Genomic DNA, 18,308 nt, shown 5'->3' on the forward strand with positions numbered 1-18,308 from the left:
CTCAGCAAATGGTATCTAGAGTGTATACTAGTACTGAGAAAAAGACGGGAAAAGTCGTTTACCTTTTTAGATCCTCTTGATTTTCCCGAACAAATCCAGGAGATCTTCCTGAGATAATGACAGCTCGCTGAATATCCGTCAGCACGTAGATCTACAAGGTAAATGAACAAAAATGTCGAAAAATTAATAGCCAAATTGGATGGTTGCCAATAAATTGAAAAACAACAAAAAAGCATTTCCAATAAAAAGCATCTCGTAAAGAAGGCTTTAAATGAGGATTGAAAAATTAATGTAAATTTGTACCACTGAGCGAAAGATTAAAATTAAAAGTTAGATTAATTTGACAAAACCGGTACAACGAAGCTTAAGTCTAGTTTACACGAGCAATTTTTATGTGACAATTTTTTATGTGACAACTTTTATTTGCTCGTGTAGACGAGGAAAATTGGCCAATTTTTATGTGACAAACATATTTGTTTACAAGTTGGCGTGTTAGCTTTTATGTGACAAATAAAAGTTGTCACATACGAAAATTGCTTGTGTAGACGACTCGTCACATATAAAAATGTGGCAAATATTGCGTCAGCATATGTGGTTCCCAATCTCCCAATCACCCACTGGGCACTGTGCACGCGTATCTCTGCTGTCCTGGGTCATCACTGGCGCTCTAATTTTTCAACTGCTGACAAATATTTGGTGTGTCATATACACGATCTAATATATTGGTCACAAAAAAATTGTCACATAAAAATTGCCCATGTAAACCCGGCTTAAAAGTATCCTTATAGTAGAAATGAAGAGAGCAAAAAAGCGTAAATAAGAAGCTCCAGGAAATACTTGCCTTAACTTCTGCAGTATCGTTAAAATACGGCTCTTCTCCAAAGTTATCCTTCGCAATGACGTCAATAACAAACTCCTTCCCAAACTTCCCCGCGTATGAAGACTTTGCTTTGATCCACCCAGTCTCTCGGTCTATGCTAAACTCGTTGCTATCTTTGGTTTGCAAAAGCTCGTATGAAATACGGCTGTTATTGCCTTCGTCGGAATCTTTAGCCTAAAGTATTGTATAATATAATTCAGAATTAAGAGTGTCTTGCTAAACCAATGTATTGTACAAGGGAGGTGACCTTGATACCGAGAGATCAGATACCTGTGTGTGACCATTCAAATGAAAGCTACTGAACAATACTTTCACCTGGTGTGTGTTCTTTGATTGCAATTGTATTTTATGGTGACACGTTAATAACGATTTTGTGACACTTACGAAAACTTGAATTATGTTACTTCCATGCTTTGCGTCCTCGGAGACACCTAGGGCACAAAAAAGATAAATAAAATAGCTAATGGGGTACAAAATATACTGGACTTATTGGTTGGCAACGTCTTGTTTTACAGTGCGATAATACAGGGCATTTTTGTCTCAATCTACGATTTCCCCTTCACATTTGTAAAAATAAAACAAACCAAAACTCGCTCAAATCAAAAACTGGACTTAATGTTATCAGGTTTTGAGTCTGAGAGCTATTTTTCGTTTTTGAATAGAAATAACTCAGCGCTTCTCTTAGCAGTTAGAACTTTACAAATTTAAAACTTAACAAAGCTGTACTGATGTTTTGTCGCCCGTGCGGTCAAGTCTTGTCAAGAAAGGAAGAAAGCACTGTTTCAGTAACGGCGACAAAAATGCAGGGCGCCGCAGAATTTCACATTGCTCGTACAAAACGGGGAAGGCAAATATATTATAGAAATAAAAAATTAAGTCACCTCCTGTGTAGAGCTTCTTGGTAAAAAGAGGACCATTGTCGTTTTGGTCAGCAATGTTTACAATCACCAGCTGCACTCCAAGATCATCTATTAAAGAAAATTGATGTAATTTATGATTTATTTTGATGTTAGAAAACTCTGATAAAAAGAATAGCACAGAGTACCCGATCAAATACCTTGTTGTATATTTCGCAAAAGTGGGGTGAAAAAGCTAAGTGAAAAGATGGGTTAGTCTTAAAAATTGCCTATCCCCCGGGTAATGCTATAACAAACTATCGCTTAGTTTGGGAGACCTTAAAAAATGTTAATCAGAAGCTCAAGGTTTAAATAAGGACGATGGAATTAAAGCTTTAATTTTTGTAATAAGAAAAGAGCAGTTTACTACTAGTTGCAAAAAATTTAGACAAGAAATAAAACACAACATGACGTCACGACCATAATAACATTGACAGGTGGCTGGCCAATCAACGGCGATAAATATAATAAATTAAAAAATCAAGTGCACAAAACACGATGCCACTTAAAAAGTAACGAAAAACAGGATTGATAAATCTGGTTTACCCGGTAACGGCGCTTGTGTTGTGTTAGTCTCATTTGAACCAACAGCCTGGACTGCTCGTTTGTTTCTTGGCTGTAAAGAGACTGGGTCGAGCTACAAGCAAAACAGAAGATAGTTTGAGTTCAAACGCATTAGGTTGGAAATTAAGAGCAATTGAAAACGCAATTTTATCAATAACGAATTTTTATAAACAATTCAGTTAAAGCTAACGAACCTTAACGTTCGACGATTTTATGTACAGGAAGAACTGTGCACTGGTCTCTCGGTCCTGTTGAAACACAATAAATGTGTGATTAAGTTGTTAATACATGAAAATTGTAATAGCTACCCTGTAGCAAGACAAAACAACAGCACTGTAGGCATCTCATTCACTTTCACATTCATGATCATAACATAAGCTTTAAGGTTAAAAAGTGTCCGTCTGCTCGTTTAAAGCCAAGACATTTTTTTGCATTTTAATTAGTCTGTCTGTCTGTCTATCTGTCTGTCTGTCTGTCTGTCTGTCTGTCTGTCTGTCTGTCTGTCTGCCTGCCTGCCTGTCTGTCTGTCTGTCTGTCGGTCGGTCGGTCGGCCGGTCTGTCTGTCTGTCTGTCTGTCTGCCTGCCTGCCTGTCTGTCTGTCTGTCTGTCTGTCTGTCTGTCTGTCTGTCTGTCTGTCTGGCTGTATGTCGGTCGGTCGGTCGGTCGGTCTGTTCAGTGACGCAATTCATTGGAATCGATATAAATTGCACTAATATTTCGTTACGTAGCCACGCCGGACTATTGCTTGTCTCCACCGATCGCAGTTACTGATGAGATGGCGAGAATTATGGTATGTTTTCAAGGGACTGTTAACTAAAGAAGTTTGCTAGTGTTCACATGAAACCAGCTTAAAAACCGAAAACTAGCTGACGGTGGATAATTTTGTTGAAAGCAGCAGACAGATAGACAGACAGCCAAGACAAATATACAGGCAGACAGACAGCAGACAGACGGACGGACGGACAGTCAGAAGGACAGAACGACAGACAGACCACAGACAGACAGACAGACAGACAGACAGACAGACAGACAGACAGACAGACGGACGGACAGAGGGACAGACGGACGAACAAACTAAAGAAATTTTGAACATTTTCCCCAATACTTACTACAGGACGAGTAGTGGTCAACATTCCAGTTGTCTCATTTAAGTTGAACATGTTTCCAGTATTTCCACCTACAAAGGGAACAGTCAATGTGTCACTTTTTTTGCCAAATTAAAGCAAAACTTTCCTTCCCTAAAAACCAGTGTCAAAAGCTAAAATGACCTCCTCCCAGTCCAGAAAGAGTAATTAAACGTTAAAAAACATGCCCACTTTGAAAAAAAGAAACAACAACAGCGAAAACCATCAAAAAGAACTCCCCATTCGCAAATTGTAAAATACAGCGACCTATGATAAATTTGCGTAAACTATTCAATTGAGTTACAAGAAGCGATCACTTATCTCGTTAAACGCGTATTGCGACCATGAGATTGGAGAAAAAGAATTAAAATCAAGCTGTAATGTCATTAAAGATTCTTATTTACTTTGTATATAATAATATATAGGTCCAGCCTGATCGGCATCGTAAGCTGCTATTGTTCCAACTTCAGCACCAGCTGGGAGGTTCTCACCAACTGATAACGAAACTTGACGCTGAAATCAAATCGTGAAAAGAAAATCGTTATTTTGTACTGTTATTGTGTACGCTTAACATTATTGTAAACTTCCTTTCTGGCTATTGCGCGACGTACAAATAATTCCTTAACTATGGGAGAGTAGGAATTAATAGGATTACTGACGTTATTTAAAAATTTGCACTACTTGCATTTTCATAAGATTGAAAGAGGTTTCGGTCATTCCAAAGCCTTGAGTTTTAAGAAGGCTTCTTGTTGTTACAGGTGATTTGAAGAAGTTGCTTTAAGTTTTCAAATGAATTCTAAACATTCAACCATATCTTACTTAGATTAGCCCAGGCAAAGTGACGCACCTTGTTAAAAACAGGGACATTGTCGTTAAGGTTCTCCAAGGCAATAGTTATTGTCTTCTCGCTTGACAACGGAGGACTTCCAAGATCTTGAGCTTTTATAGCAAGCTGCAGTGAAAAGAGATCTTAAAATTTTAATAGGTGATTGCTACGATAAATAGCAGGAATTTCCTAACACTTAATTATTCAACACTGCCATGTTCAGTTCACATATATCCGTGTGAAGTTGTTATAGGGGCACTACGAGCATGACTTCGAAAGGCAAAAGCCAAAAGACATATTTACATTAATAGAACAACAACAACAACAACTTTATTTTTACCATAAAACAAATAAAATTTACAAAACTAGGAGAATAAGGGTGCGTTTCTTTGGGAAAATCTAAAATTGGATCATTGATCTCAGATCACATGGATACTTTGCTCCCAAAAAAAGAAGAATCCGAAAACGGATTTTTTGCCATGACAACCCCGTAAACACATTTCGCACAGAACATAAAATATCAGCACAAATTTATTGTTCGTCGAATGTATCCTAGCTAAAATAATTTAAGCATACAAAATCTTTTACAAAAACCACACGTCGAAGTAGATCTTCTTTAGCGTTAAGCACAATGTGGCGAGAAAGCATCTGAGCGCGAAGAATGATTGCGAAATGATCAGTGCAAATTTCACTCGTGACAATTTCAAAAGAATACAACTTCCGTAGGCACACAGTGGCTGTTCTAGAAAACCTTTATCCCGTTTAAAATGATACTACATACCTATCTGAAGCTACCGTTTCCTTTTATCGTGAAATATTTTTGTTTTTTGATCGAAATAACCGCCTAAAACTTTCCGTATGGCAGTGTTTACAAAGAGCGAACCTGTATTTTCACAGCAAAGACCGCTGGGCCAAGGTACTATTTTCGAATCCTTTCCCAAAGAAACGCACGGATCATGAATCCTAAAAATCCGGATTCAGATATGATCTGATGTATCCACTCGAAGTGTGGATTCTTCAGATCATTGATCCAAGATTAATCCATTTTCGGATATAGGTAAAGAAACGCAAAATCCGTTTTTGGATCAAGAATCCGGATTTGGATTTTTCCCAAAGAAACGCACCCTAAAATAACATGAGTACATGGCTGCACAAAGTAACCACCATTGGCTAATGAGAAACTGGGCAGCCATTGGCTGTTTTTATGCTAGAGACGATAATGTCGTCAGACGACTTTAACGTCTAAGACGTTAAAGTCGTCTGGTATAAAAACGGGACGCCTTTAGTAGACAGCTTTTCAGAAAAAAATAAAAAAAAAGACTGGGTTCGACACTCGGAGGACACTGTACACGAAGACGTAAAGCCATCAGACGTTAAAGGCGTCTGTCTTATTTACTGTTTTCATACTAGTTAACGACGTCCCGTTTTTATACTAGACGGCTTTAACGTCTGAGACGTTAAAGCTGTCCGATAAGAGCGTCGTTTAGACGCTCTTACGAAAAGACGTTAAAGCCATCAGACGTTAAAGGCGTCTGTCTTATTTACCGTTTTTATACTAGACGTTAATGTCGTCTCGAGACAGCTTTAACGTCTAAGACAGCTTTAACGTCTCTAGCATAAAAACGGCCATTCTTAGTGTTTTCATCAGTAATTTTTATAGGGGTCACGTACTTAGGACTAAGACACATACAACAACACACGAACACGCAGACAAAAACTAAGTTTACTTGAAATATTTAGCGACAATAGCTGGAAATAAAGTGCATAGACAGATTAACTAAGAAAGGAATTGTACTTTACAGGGGTATAGACAGTTGTGTAAATAGCTTGCAATAATAGAAAAATGATGGTCTAGGTTTCATAGAAAAATAATGTTCTATAGTTTGTCAAAAAGAACTATATTAGTGAACTGAAGCTCTTAAAGCTGGGGAGGTTTTCAGGTAGGGAGTTCGTTAATCGTAATTTTTTTTTTTAATCAAGGGTAAGATGAGCTTGCAGTTGCAGGACGCGTGTCATATATGAACCTAGTAAATGGCCCAGTTCACCACGAGTCCCTCGTAGCTAAGTTGGTTTGAGCGCCCAACCGGTATCTGGGTGGCCATGGGTTCGATTCCCCGTCCGGGACTCAGATTTTTTCTTTGTCCCACGCTCGTGACAAATGAACATTTTATCTTTATCAAGATTTAATAAGTATCTATTAATATAAATATCTTCATCCCGATGTTCTAGTTTCTTATCGACCTTATCGTCTAGAAGCAAATGTACTTATCATAATTTCCCCACCGTTCTGACCAAAAATGTAGCAAAATCCCTGCAAAAATATCCCGTTTAGTCTGATTTGAAGTAAGGATTCCCGCTCGTAGTTGGAGGTAGAAGCTGCTCTACTTTGAATTCTTTTACCTTATACGAGTTGGGTTCTTCGTCATAATCAAGGCTTTTTGCTGTAAACAGATCGCCGCTGGTTTCATTGAGTTCAAATATTCCGTCATCGTTTCCACTAATGATAGTAAACTTCATCTGAGCGTTAGAACCACTGTCTTTGTCTGTGGCATTAATTGTCGTGATCAGAGTACCAATTGTTGAATTCTGAAAAAAAAAATTAAATAAGAAAATTACTTCTTTACAAAGTTACTGACACACATTGGACTTAGGTTGCAAGGACTTGTCGCAGCAACACGCAGTAGCGACCAACTCATGCACTAGACACGCATCACATCTATCCCTCGTGCCTCACAACCTAAAAAGTATCGCAACACACGCAAACGACTCGGAAGTGTCACTGCAGCATGTCGCTGCTGCAATTTCTTGCGTGTGCCCATGTTGTGATTTGTCTCTGCTACATGTCGCTGCGACATGTCCCACCATGTGATTGCATCTCAAAAATTTCTGTCCATAAGCTTTTCGAAAATGATGGTAAAGATTGGTCAAGTCTGCATACGAGCCTAGTGGCCCATCAGGCCGGAGCTTATCCCGATTTTCGTAGCATGAAGCGACTAGTAGTATTTCTACTTTCCCCTGGATGGGGTGCTAGTCCATCGCAGGATTACCCCCCCCCCTCCCAGCAGTAAATTCGCCGGTACCCATTTATACACCTGGGGTGAAGAGTCACGTCAAAATCGATAACAAGAAGCCAATGTACACTTCAAATTTTATTATTTTTTTTCACAGAAAGGAGTTGTCGTAGACCATAATTAAATCGGGCGACAATCGCTATGTATCAGCATTCATTATCGAAAACTGCAACAACCTTAAAGGCTAATTTCCTCTGCCTTTGACAACAAATTAAGAAAACAATGATATGAGTTTTTCCAGACTTCATTTTTTTCCTGTCTGAGGAAATCCCTGATAAAAGCGTGTGCAGAAATACATAAATTATGTACTTCTGGTTTTATTTATTGCAGCCAATAAAAAGCTGCGGGCGAGAAATGCTTCAACGCGATTGGTTAATATGCTACGTCATTTCCTCTCGCGCTTTGTGTGCACACGCGCGCCTCGTACGCACTCGCGCGTAAGGATGTTTTAAAATAGCCTACACGCGAATTTGATAGCACGCGCCCGAATGCTAGATGTAGACTTCAAGATCATGTACTTCTGGCGTGTGTTCAAATTTAGCAGTTGGCAGCAAAGCGGACTCCGACTGTAGTTGAAAACAAAGTTAGACTACCAACCTCCAGTACAGAAAACAATGTCTGAGTGTGTATCTTTGGTATGTGGTCATTCGCATCTAGTATGGTGATGTTTATTGTAGTTTGGCTAAACAGTGGAGGCTGCCCATGATCGGTGGCTGTCACCAGAAGACTGTAAAAGTCTCTCACTTCTCTATCCAGTGCTTTAGCCTTTGATAATACTCCGGTAACGTTGTTTAAAATAAAGGCTCCTAGCAAGGTGAAAATACATATTTATTAAAAAAATAGCACAGTGACTGAAGTTTATAGGTACAACGGACCAGAGGTAACCCCCATATGAAGTGGACGGGGATGTTCGTCGAAACATTTGAATTAAATCCCTTATGGCTTTCTTTTTTTTGTTCAGATTATTCTGTTGATCAGTGAGTGCACCTTCATAATTCTAACATAGTTTACACGAAAACTGTGAAGACATCTCGTGATACTGATTTTAGCCAACTCAGCCAACGGCTTTGCCGGCTAAGCATCAAATTGTTGAATATCTGCGTAGCTTATCTTTAGTCTTTTATTTATTTATTTATTTATTTATTTAAGGATTAATTATTTAGGGTCCTGCCGGCAAATACATTACACCTTTGTTTTGGAAATTGAGGTCCTGTCGATATACTAAAATAATTTTTCAAATAAGATAAACATATACTTGGAATAAAGTTATCAGTATCAAACGGACAAACCTTCCTCGTTTCCTATAGTAATAGCATAGATAATTTTAGCATTATCTCCCTCGTCATCGTCCTTTGCAGAAACTGTAAGAATTGTCCTGTCATCTGCTTGTCCCAGTTCCCCGATGTCCTCGTCCACTGATTTGACGTAGGTCTGGGGCTCAAACTTTGGAGTGACGTCATTGACATCCAGAACTGTAACAATCAGCTGTAAAACAGAAACAAAGAAATGATTACAACCGCGTTACCTTTTACAACTCAGAAGTTTGTTAAGTTTCCAGCAGGCAGCTGTATTCAGGTTAAATACACTGTATGAGTTAATTTCAGTTTCTGTGAGAAGATTTACTGCTTAAAGTCTCAATTGAAGAACCCGTTGCGAAGCCGAAAATGTTATTGTGTATTCGGTATTCGCGAACAACTCTTCGCGAGTTGTAAAAGTTTAAATCTTAATCGACAGCAATATTCTGTTTAAGTGTTCATTGTCCGCTTAATCTCTTAAATAGAATAGTTGAATCGCGATAAAAAACTTGTTGCGATTTTGAGACGGCAATACCGCATTATATTGACGACGTTGGGACTTCGCGACTCTGCCCAATACGGAATATATTTTCTCAAAACTTGCCGTCTATATAATGCTGTATTGCTGTCTCAAAATCGAAATTATGTTTAATGCGTTAGAAAAAAACAAAAGATTACTCTGTTGTTACCTTAACTGTTGATTTTTGCTCTGTGTTGTTCACTCTGCTGATTGCTGCCACAATCAGTGTGTACGCTGGAACTTTCTCACGATCAAGACCATCCCCAGTCCAGTTCAAGTACACAGTGCCATTTAACTCGCCAATGATAAACTTTCTCTCGTCATCCCCTGCATCAATGCTGTAATATATAGTCTTGTGGGCCTCGTCTGCATCCATATCCGAAGCGTTCACTTGGGAGACAAAAGTGCCCGCAGTAGCATTTTCCAACAGGCTTGCAGCATACTCATCCTTGTGGAAGACAGGCGCGTTGTCATCTACGTCACTAACGGTTACTAGGAGACTGGTATAGCCTGTGAGGGCGGGGTTGCCTAGGTCACGTGCTGCAATGGTGATGTTGTAGAAATCCTTGGTTTCATGATCCAGCTTTTGCCTCAGCGTAATGACACCGGAACTTGCTGTGGTAAAGAAACAAAAACAAAACGAAATGCGGAAAATGCTACAGGATTTTTCCAACATCTCTAAATGAAAATGTTTAATCATGCCCATTTTTCCCGTGTTACCCAAGCAGGAGGGGGGTGGGGGTGGTGAGGGGGGGGGGGGGGTGCATACTTAGAAAATTTGGGGGGTTCTCCGCTGCAGTCTAGGAAATCTCCCCTCTTAAGATTAGAAAGGTTTTCATTTGCTAACTCATTTGAGGTTAAAAAATAAGTTAGACCGACTGTTATGATAATGTTTCAATTTATAAACGCTCTCCACAATGCTACAACATAACTAAAAGGTCACAAGTGGAACCCCATCACAAATTGGCAGAATTCAACTAAAATCCCATCCAGTGCCACATAACCGTATGGCGTGTGGACGACAATATCCCCTCCAAGGCCCTCCGCCCCTAATGGGATCCTAAATGCCATTTTGAAAAGCAGTCCCTTTTTTGCAACAGTTATGTTAATAAGGTGAAAAGTATTCATACCATCTATTGCAAACTGATCATCAGGATCCCCACTCTCAATGCTGTATCGAAACTGACCGTTACCTCCTTCGTCAGGATCGGTAGCAGAAACTGTTGCCACCTACAGAATAAAGAGGAAAACATAATAACTTTTCATCAGTGCCAATTTAACTGAAAGTGTGTTACCAACCTACATGATCATGAGCCATAGACAGTAATTTTTGCAAAACAAAATGTATTCTATTTAACAATTAGGATACGAGCCCGAGTTTTCTATAAGCGAAGTGTCAACGAGGCGAAGCCGAATTGGCTATCGCTCATACAAAACGAGAGAGAGGGAGTAGTCTAATAGTTTTAGTAGAAACTCTCAAGGATTGCATTCCAAAACCTACATTTTATGTACTTTTATTTAAGCCAAAACTCGAGAAAGAATGTCTATTTTTAAAGAGCAACGCGTGCTTGATTGTGTTTTATCAGCGAATAGAAAACAGTGGGAGAACCAATCAGTTTCGCGGATTTCCAATAGAACGCGGATGTGTTTTTTTACTAAAGTGCATTATAATTATTAGCGCATTTTCAAAGATGCGCTATAAGTGTTTTGCAACGCAAAGCTAACATTTTATAACCGAAAGTAAGTTGTGATAGTTTATGAAGAAATCATACCAAGGTCTTAGGGAAAGTGCTCTCTCGAACTGTGACGTTGTAGAAGGCTCGCTGGAATGTTGGCGCATTGTCATTGACATCAGTAATTACAATTTGCATGGTTGCGTTGCTTTCCAGAGGGTTACTTCCGCTGTCTCGTGCCTGGGAAATAAAATATAAAATTAAAGAAGAATAGAAGGGAATCGATAGAGAAGAGATGGGGAGGAGGAAAGAAGAGCAGAGAGCAAAGAAGAGTAGAGTAAAGCACACCAGTCCACAGCAATGTAGAACATTACTAAACAATGGAGTGCAATGCTGAGCAATACAGAGCAGAAGAAAGTATAGGCGAGGCAAGGAGACGAAAGGAAAGCAGACAAAACAGGGACGGCGGAGCCGGGGGGCTGGGGGGGCTTTAGCCCCCCCCCTCCAGAATGTCCAAAAAATAAAGACTTATTAAGAGAAGGGTCTTTTAAGCCCCCCCACTTCAAGTCACTAGTCAGCCCCCCCACTTGGAAAATTGCTCCGCCGTCCCTGCAAAAGCAGACGAAAAAGCAGAGCAATAAAAATGCAAGCATTGACTGCAGACACTCGCAACTGTTTTCGTTCAGCTATCGTACAACACGAAGGCGATTCAATGGCAAAAAATACTAATACTGTATTCTTACAATGATGATTAGTGTGAAGGTGTTGTTTGTTTCTCTGTCCAGTTTTCCAGTAGTCTTGATATCGCCAGTTGTTTCATTTACACTGAAAGGAAGACCTGAAAAGAAATAAACGAATAATTTGAGTTAATTTAAAGAAAAAGAAGCCACAGTCACATGGAACTACCTAACAATTTGCCGGCATGTATCATACCATGAGGAAGCATCGCAAGCAGTGAGGGTAACAATTCTCGTCATCACTTTATCCACTATCCTGTGATCTGTCGGGTTTCCTCAGATCTCTCAGATCTGCCAGTTCCGTCTGATAGCTATCCTGGAGGGGACTCCCATATAAAAGGGACGGGCATACTCGTCCTCTTGTTTAGGGTAATATAAATTACGTATTCTGGTCTCACTGTCACACATGACAAAACGCTAATAATTTTTAGCCGGTAAGGTCTCGTTTGGGGTTGCACGCAAAGGAATAAAAAACCCGCCACCACACTATTGGCAGTCAAGAGCGATCAAGCATGAATTAAAAATGTTGTCTTTTAGGAGTCAACAAAAAAAAGTTTGAGCAATACCCAGATCAGCCTCATTTTGGAGAGTAAAATTCAAAATTTCCGACGATTATCCCGTCTTTTTCATATAAAATGGAAGTAACCAGCCCTGAGATAGCTTCCTTCTATCGTCCTTATTTCCCCATTCAGCCCCCCATTATCACTTCCACTCCCCTTCCTCCCCAGTTCGCACGCGAGGTGCACTGTCTACTTGCCTATCTTTTGTAGATAATTAAAGTCTACTCACTTTCATTGTCTGCTTTTATAAGAAAAGATATCTTTGCGTTTAATCCCTCGTCGTTATCCGATGCAGTCACTGTTCCCACGAGATGGCCAATGTCAACATTTTCAGCCACTTGGAACTCGTAATTTAGTCGTGTAAACACTGGTGGATGATCATTATCATCCAAGACAGTCACAATAACCTGCAAAGAAAACAAATAAAAGGTACACATGAATCGCCGTTCTCTTATTAATGATATCGTTCACTCTATACTACCAACAGCTAAAATAATGCTATCCTGTCTAACAATGAACGACAATTGAGAAACTACAACTTCAGACAAGAATGTTGGGAAGCTTTGCACCTTTGTTCGTCCCCTTCCCTTCCGTATGCAATGTTGAGCTAATAGCGACCTCGATATGGGGAGCAGGGGGTGGGGATCTTAAAGCAGTTCGAGACTCTCTGTAATCGGGCAAGTATTTACAACCGTCAGAACTCTTTTTGTCTTGGTTGTAGCAATAACTCAACAAACATTTGCATGGAATTTGGGTTTGGAAAGAATGCATTCCGTCTTAGCTTTAATTTTCTCGCAGCCAAAAGCCAAAAGCCATTTGAACTTGGTTGAAGAAGGCCAAAAATAGGCTGTTCGCAATCCCGTATTATTTCGTGAAGTCGTAGAGATCGATCGTTGAGTTCAACGTCGGGCTGCCATCTTGGTTCTGAACGCGAGCGAAACTGGGGAAAATGCAAAAAACCCGTGGGTAGGGAACTCAACGATCGATCTCTACGAGTTCAGAGAAAAATAGGGGGCTGCGAACAGTCTAGCTAAAATAATACCCAATAGCTTGATGGTTCTCGCATGCCACCGTGTTTCAAGATGGCAAACAGCAATGCTGAAAATGGACCAATTTCGTTTATTTTAGCAGCTGAACAGGAGTGTGACTTGCATGCAAATTCAATGTTGCCTGTAGGTAAGCGAGATCTCAGAGCCAGGATTGAGAGTCGAGCCTGTGTACCCTCACTATTGTTTGATGGGACAAAAAAGGAACGTGCATGAGAGTGTTTTTTGTTTACCTGTGTGGTACCCTGTCGGCTTCGTATTGCATCGTCTGCAGCCAATATGGTTAAGGTATACGAATCAGCACCAGCTTGCTCTCGGTCCAAGCGAACAGCAGTGGTAATATTTCCCTAAGGAGCCAATAAATGAAGTTATTTTGGCGCCGTAAAAGCTGTCATCGGGCAGAATTAATGGGGCGTTATGTTCGCATATTCATGAGCTCATATAGTGGTCTCTTCAAGTGTGAACGCGCAAGAAGAGCCCCACAATAACAGAGAAAAAGAGAGACAAATTGAGTGAAGTCATTAGCAGTATTCAGAAGGGATTGTTCCTATGATTAAACAACAGATTATATGAAGAGCCAATCTTAAGCCACCATTTCATAAAAACAAAAGCTAAGCACACTATCTAAAGTACACTGGGTTGCAAATAACGAATGCATTAGTAGAACGCGATACGAAGTATAGACAGAATAAATGGTTAGTCTATCTTAGATTCAGATATTTAGGGTGAGGGGTAGGGTTTTTTTTTTTTAATTTGATACAATATTGACCTAATTACTGCCAAACATCTGCAGGAATAGTCATGCGTTTCAGTTTTTGTGATGATATGACTATTTTTATTAAGAAAATTGATGAAAAACTTTTATGTTGAACAGGTAGACTTAAGCTAGTACCTAATGTTGACACATATTTATGAATAATCTTAAAATATTACTGTTATAGACTTTGAAATATATCTTACAGTATCTTGGTCGATATTGAAACGGAAATTGCCTCCATGAAGTCCATAGGAAAGCCTTGCGTTGGTTCCTTCGTCTTTGTCGGTTGCCGTGACAACCAGAAGCGGAGTGCCTATTGGCTGATTCTCCATGACATAAGCCTGATATACAGTTTCGTTAAAAGCCGGGCTGTTATCGTTGATATCGACTAAGTTGAGAGTCACATTAACTTCGGTCGACAACGGTGGAGAACCCATGTCAGTTGCACGAACGGTGAAGTTAAAATGAGGTGATAACTCTCGATCGAGCTCGTTATCAGCCTGGGAAATAAGTCCACTGACGGGGTCAATTTTTACGTATTTTGTAGCATTGCCTACGATACTGAATCTTATCTCGGCGTTTATGCCAATATCGGCATCATTTGCCGTAACCGTCAGTATACTCGTGTCCTTCGGTGATTCCTCGCGGTAATCCTGAACGTACATGGCTTCTGTAAAGACTGGCGCGCGATCATTGACATCATCAACCTTGATCACAATTTTTACTTCGTCCGATGTCAGATTAACGCTATCGGTAGCTTGCACGTATATCACATGCTCAGTCATGTTTTCTCTGTCGAGGTCTGCAGCAGTTGTTATCACACCCGTAGTCCGGTTTATATGAAAATGTCCACACGAATCTCTTTCAGTAAGTGAATAAGTAAGCGTATCACCTATGTCCTTGTCTTGGGCTTTGAGCTGTGTTACATTCGTACCAATAGAAGCATTCTCCGACACGTGAAATGTTAGCACATCGCTTTCAAAGAAAGGTTTTTCGTCGATGACGTCAGTGACCGTAATGTTTACTAGGCACTCTCCTTCCATTGCATTTTGTCCGATGTTTGATGCAGTGACGTAAAGTATATAGTGACTCTTGAATTCTCGATCCAGGCTGGAATCTACAATTATATCACCTGGAATGGAAAAGGGACTTTTCAGTTTATGCCGATATTTGTAAAGAATAAGGGCATTGATACAAGCAGAGATAATCAGAATACTAGAGGATAAGTTAGAGCTAGTAATGTAGGCTTTTTCAAATTCTACGTTTGTTAGTTTGAGATCCATCACAAGCTTGAATGTGAATATTTAGGTTAAGGTTACACTCCTGTGTAACAGATCAAGTGGGACCTTTATGCTCGCCAGAGATTTGAAGGCAGACAAAATCCACAAGGGCGTTTCTTTAACCTGAACACCGGACCACTTTAAAGTGCCTACGAAATAAATCGACTGAATTCACCGAAATTTTCCTACATAGCCGACTCACATAGGGCCAACGTGTATACGTCATCATTTTTATGAACTCGGCATTTTTTCCCCGGGTATGATCGAGCAGCTCTCTACTAAAGAAGAGAATAACAGGCCAGAATCTGGTTCTAGACGTTTTTGTTTCTTTGGCATTCTAAATCAGACTCAAATTGGATTGAGCAAGGATTCAACGAAGCCAGAAAATTACCAGGTCTGGTCATTTTTTAATAGCTTTTTACTAATGTGCGTTATATAAGCTAATATGTTCTTCTAAATAAAAACTAAATTATAATTCTATAAGCCATTTACTGACCTGTTGCCCTGTTTATGTAAAACTTAGCATCAGCTCCGGTCGAAGTATATGTGATCTCTTGATTCAGAACAAGGAAGTCGAGATCCGTGGCTGTCACCCTCCTGACTGTTGTGCCACGAGCAGCGTCCTCGGACACGTTTGCATAGTACACTTGCTGACTGAACCGGGGGCGTTCGTCATTGACGTCAGTAATTTTGACTACTAGTGGGACGGACGACGTTTTGTTGCCACCATCGGAGGCGATAAGAGTCAAATAGTAAGTATCATTCGTTTCTCTGTCAAGAGAATTGTTGTAGCGTGTAGTGATAACTGCTGTTGTTGAGTTAATCACGAAATTATCTGATCCATGACCTGTATGTAAAAAAAGATATCATTGAGCTAGTGTTAGGTTGGAATTGGGAAAATATAGGTCTAGTTTTTGTTCCTGCTTTGACTTGCAAGTGAAGAATGCGAACTTAGTATTTTTCGATGAGGGCTGGGCAAAGCAGAACTATAAAATATTTATTAAGTCTCTTTTAAAGGTAGCTCTCATTCATGCATTTTAATCCACTTCGCTAGGAGATGAACTACGTGCAGCTTTGAAGTGACTTATTCACGACTTTAATTCAGAAGGAATAGTAAAACCCCCAAAAATGTGACATACAGTAATTCTTAGGGGACAGACCATGAACGTAATGGCGCTCCTGAAAATATCTAATTGCCGTAATTGTTCATCAGTAGGATGCCTAAAATGCGTGCAATTCCACATTGGTTTCGGTTACCTAAACCAATTGCAGAACATTTTAGGAGGAGTTGGATAAAACTTGACCCCAGGAACCAATCCCCTTATTGATTCTTTGTGGACTAATAAGAACGCGTAAACCTGAAAAATCAGATGAATGACTGGCCACTCGTCAATCGCCCTCAGTTTCACGAGACTAGAATCTGTCACAACTGTAATGTTGTAGCTATGTTCACTGCAAGTCTCACCTTGAAGAGAAAATGAGATCTCAGCATTGGCGCCTTCATCTGCATCTGTTGCGCTTATGGCGACTGTCTGTGGAAAGGAAGAGAGAGAGCAAATTACTCAATTTGCATTGACGATGAGAAGCTCTTGAATTAATACTCATCCTGCGCTATGTGATCTCGATTAAAATAGAATTTTACTATTTTATTTTATTTGTCCGTTTACTACTTAGTTTAAGGTTGGATTGAGAAGTCATATCAAACGCTAGAGACATTTCGTTACAAATTCTCCGCTGTGCGTTGTATTTTCAAGTCTCTTCTCGTTGTTTGGAAATGTGATGTAACAATTTCTCTCGATCTCGTGTTTGATATATACATTTAGCTATATATGAAAAAACCATTCCAATCATTACAATCGTAGAGGCTTTCTAACAGTATGTTAAGCTTAGTCCGCTTCATAACCTAACAAAAACAAACAAACAAACAAACAAAAAACAACAAACAAACAAAAACAAAACAAAAACAAGAGACATCGTAATTGTTCACGATGCCCAACATCAGGAACATGACTAGTTGTTGACGACATGCAGCAAAATTTCGTGACAGTCAGAGCATTCCTTTCAGCTTTTACTTGACTTTGCGCGCAGCTTTTCTATGATTAATTCTGTGTATGTTGTTCCAACTTTTCTTTCATTTTATTTTATGGTAGGGAACTTCCCACTTACAGGTACAACAGTCATTCCTGCTGCGGAGTTCTCTGCAATTGCTGCCTCATAAGAGTTTTCTTTGAACACCGGTGGGTTGTCGTTCTCATCGAGGACTTGAATTGTAAGGTCCGCAAATGCCTGAAAATACAAACAAGAAAACATCGCATTGCTGCATGATGGCGTATCCATGGAGAAAACATTGAAATTAAACTTAAATACTCTCACTCACACAAAAATGCCTATTTTTACTAAATGAATTCGAACCTTTTACAAAATCAATACAAGAAACTTGGATTATCACTATGCACAGCTTGTGCAACTGTTACGGCAAGGAGCCCAGAAGTGTGACCACTTTAACTTCACATTCTTTCAAACAGACATTATCCAATCGGAGGCCAAGGACAGCGCGAAAAAAGAGGCACGCTAGCTACCAGAGCTCCAACAGTCGTTTTTATGAAGAGACAGTCAGTGACAGGCATACTCGGAAAACATTCAGAGTCCTCCAAACGGGAGTCGAACCTATGCCTTCCTGGAAACTACTCAGAATGTTCTACCACTAAGCTACAGGAAAGTCGTGAGGGCTTAGGCCATTAAACTAGGTTCAGTTAAAAAAAAATATCATCATAAATACTACTTGATTTGAATGTTCATAAGTGACGTATGCGCATTGACAGAAGTATGATGACACATGTATAATGACGATTTTTCAGTCGCATGCCACGAGCTTCACACTCAAGAGCCTAAAGATGTATGGAAACCTATGAATAGTGATCCAGTTTTGTTAAAAATTACTATGCAAGTGTACTGAAGCTTCAAACAAGTGATACTATTGTGATGCCATCAGGAACTTTAGATCTCAACTTTTCTCAACAAAAAGTTAGGCTGACGTTTTCAAGTTCCGTCCTTCTGACCCGGAAAAAAACAGCTAAAA

General features: G+C 39.7%; 1 protein-coding gene across 1 annotated transcript in view; it reads right to left on the minus strand.

Annotated features, from left to right (window-relative positions):
* The window catches only part of LOC144666469 (cadherin-23-like), a 51,194-nt gene that overhangs the window by 7,906 nt on the left and 24,980 nt on the right, over positions 1-18,308 (minus strand). Inside the window, 22 exon segments of the mRNA XM_078527906.1 lie at positions 63-151; positions 842-1,054; positions 1,265-1,311; positions 1,762-1,848; positions 2,323-2,413; positions 2,535-2,588; positions 3,450-3,517; positions 3,869-3,977; positions 4,312-4,416; positions 6,691-6,876; positions 7,959-8,167; positions 8,651-8,846; positions 9,346-9,791; positions 10,307-10,406; positions 10,949-11,089; positions 11,593-11,687; positions 12,376-12,553; positions 13,426-13,539; positions 14,153-15,081; positions 15,726-16,076; positions 16,695-16,761; positions 17,396-17,515. Of these exon segments, the coding sequence (XP_078384032.1) occupies positions 63-151; positions 842-1,054; positions 1,265-1,311; positions 1,762-1,848; positions 2,323-2,413; positions 2,535-2,588; positions 3,450-3,517; positions 3,869-3,977; positions 4,312-4,416; positions 6,691-6,876; positions 7,959-8,167; positions 8,651-8,846; positions 9,346-9,791; positions 10,307-10,406; positions 10,949-11,089; positions 11,593-11,687; positions 12,376-12,553; positions 13,426-13,539; positions 14,153-15,081; positions 15,726-16,076; positions 16,695-16,761; positions 17,396-17,515 (3,995 nt within the window).

This window comes from Oculina patagonica, chromosome 9 (assembly GCF_052425735.1).
Source record: "Oculina patagonica isolate OP01 chromosome 9, crgOcupat, whole genome shotgun sequence".
NCBI classification, from domain to species: Eukaryota; Metazoa; Cnidaria; class Anthozoa; order Scleractinia; family Oculinidae; genus Oculina; species Oculina patagonica.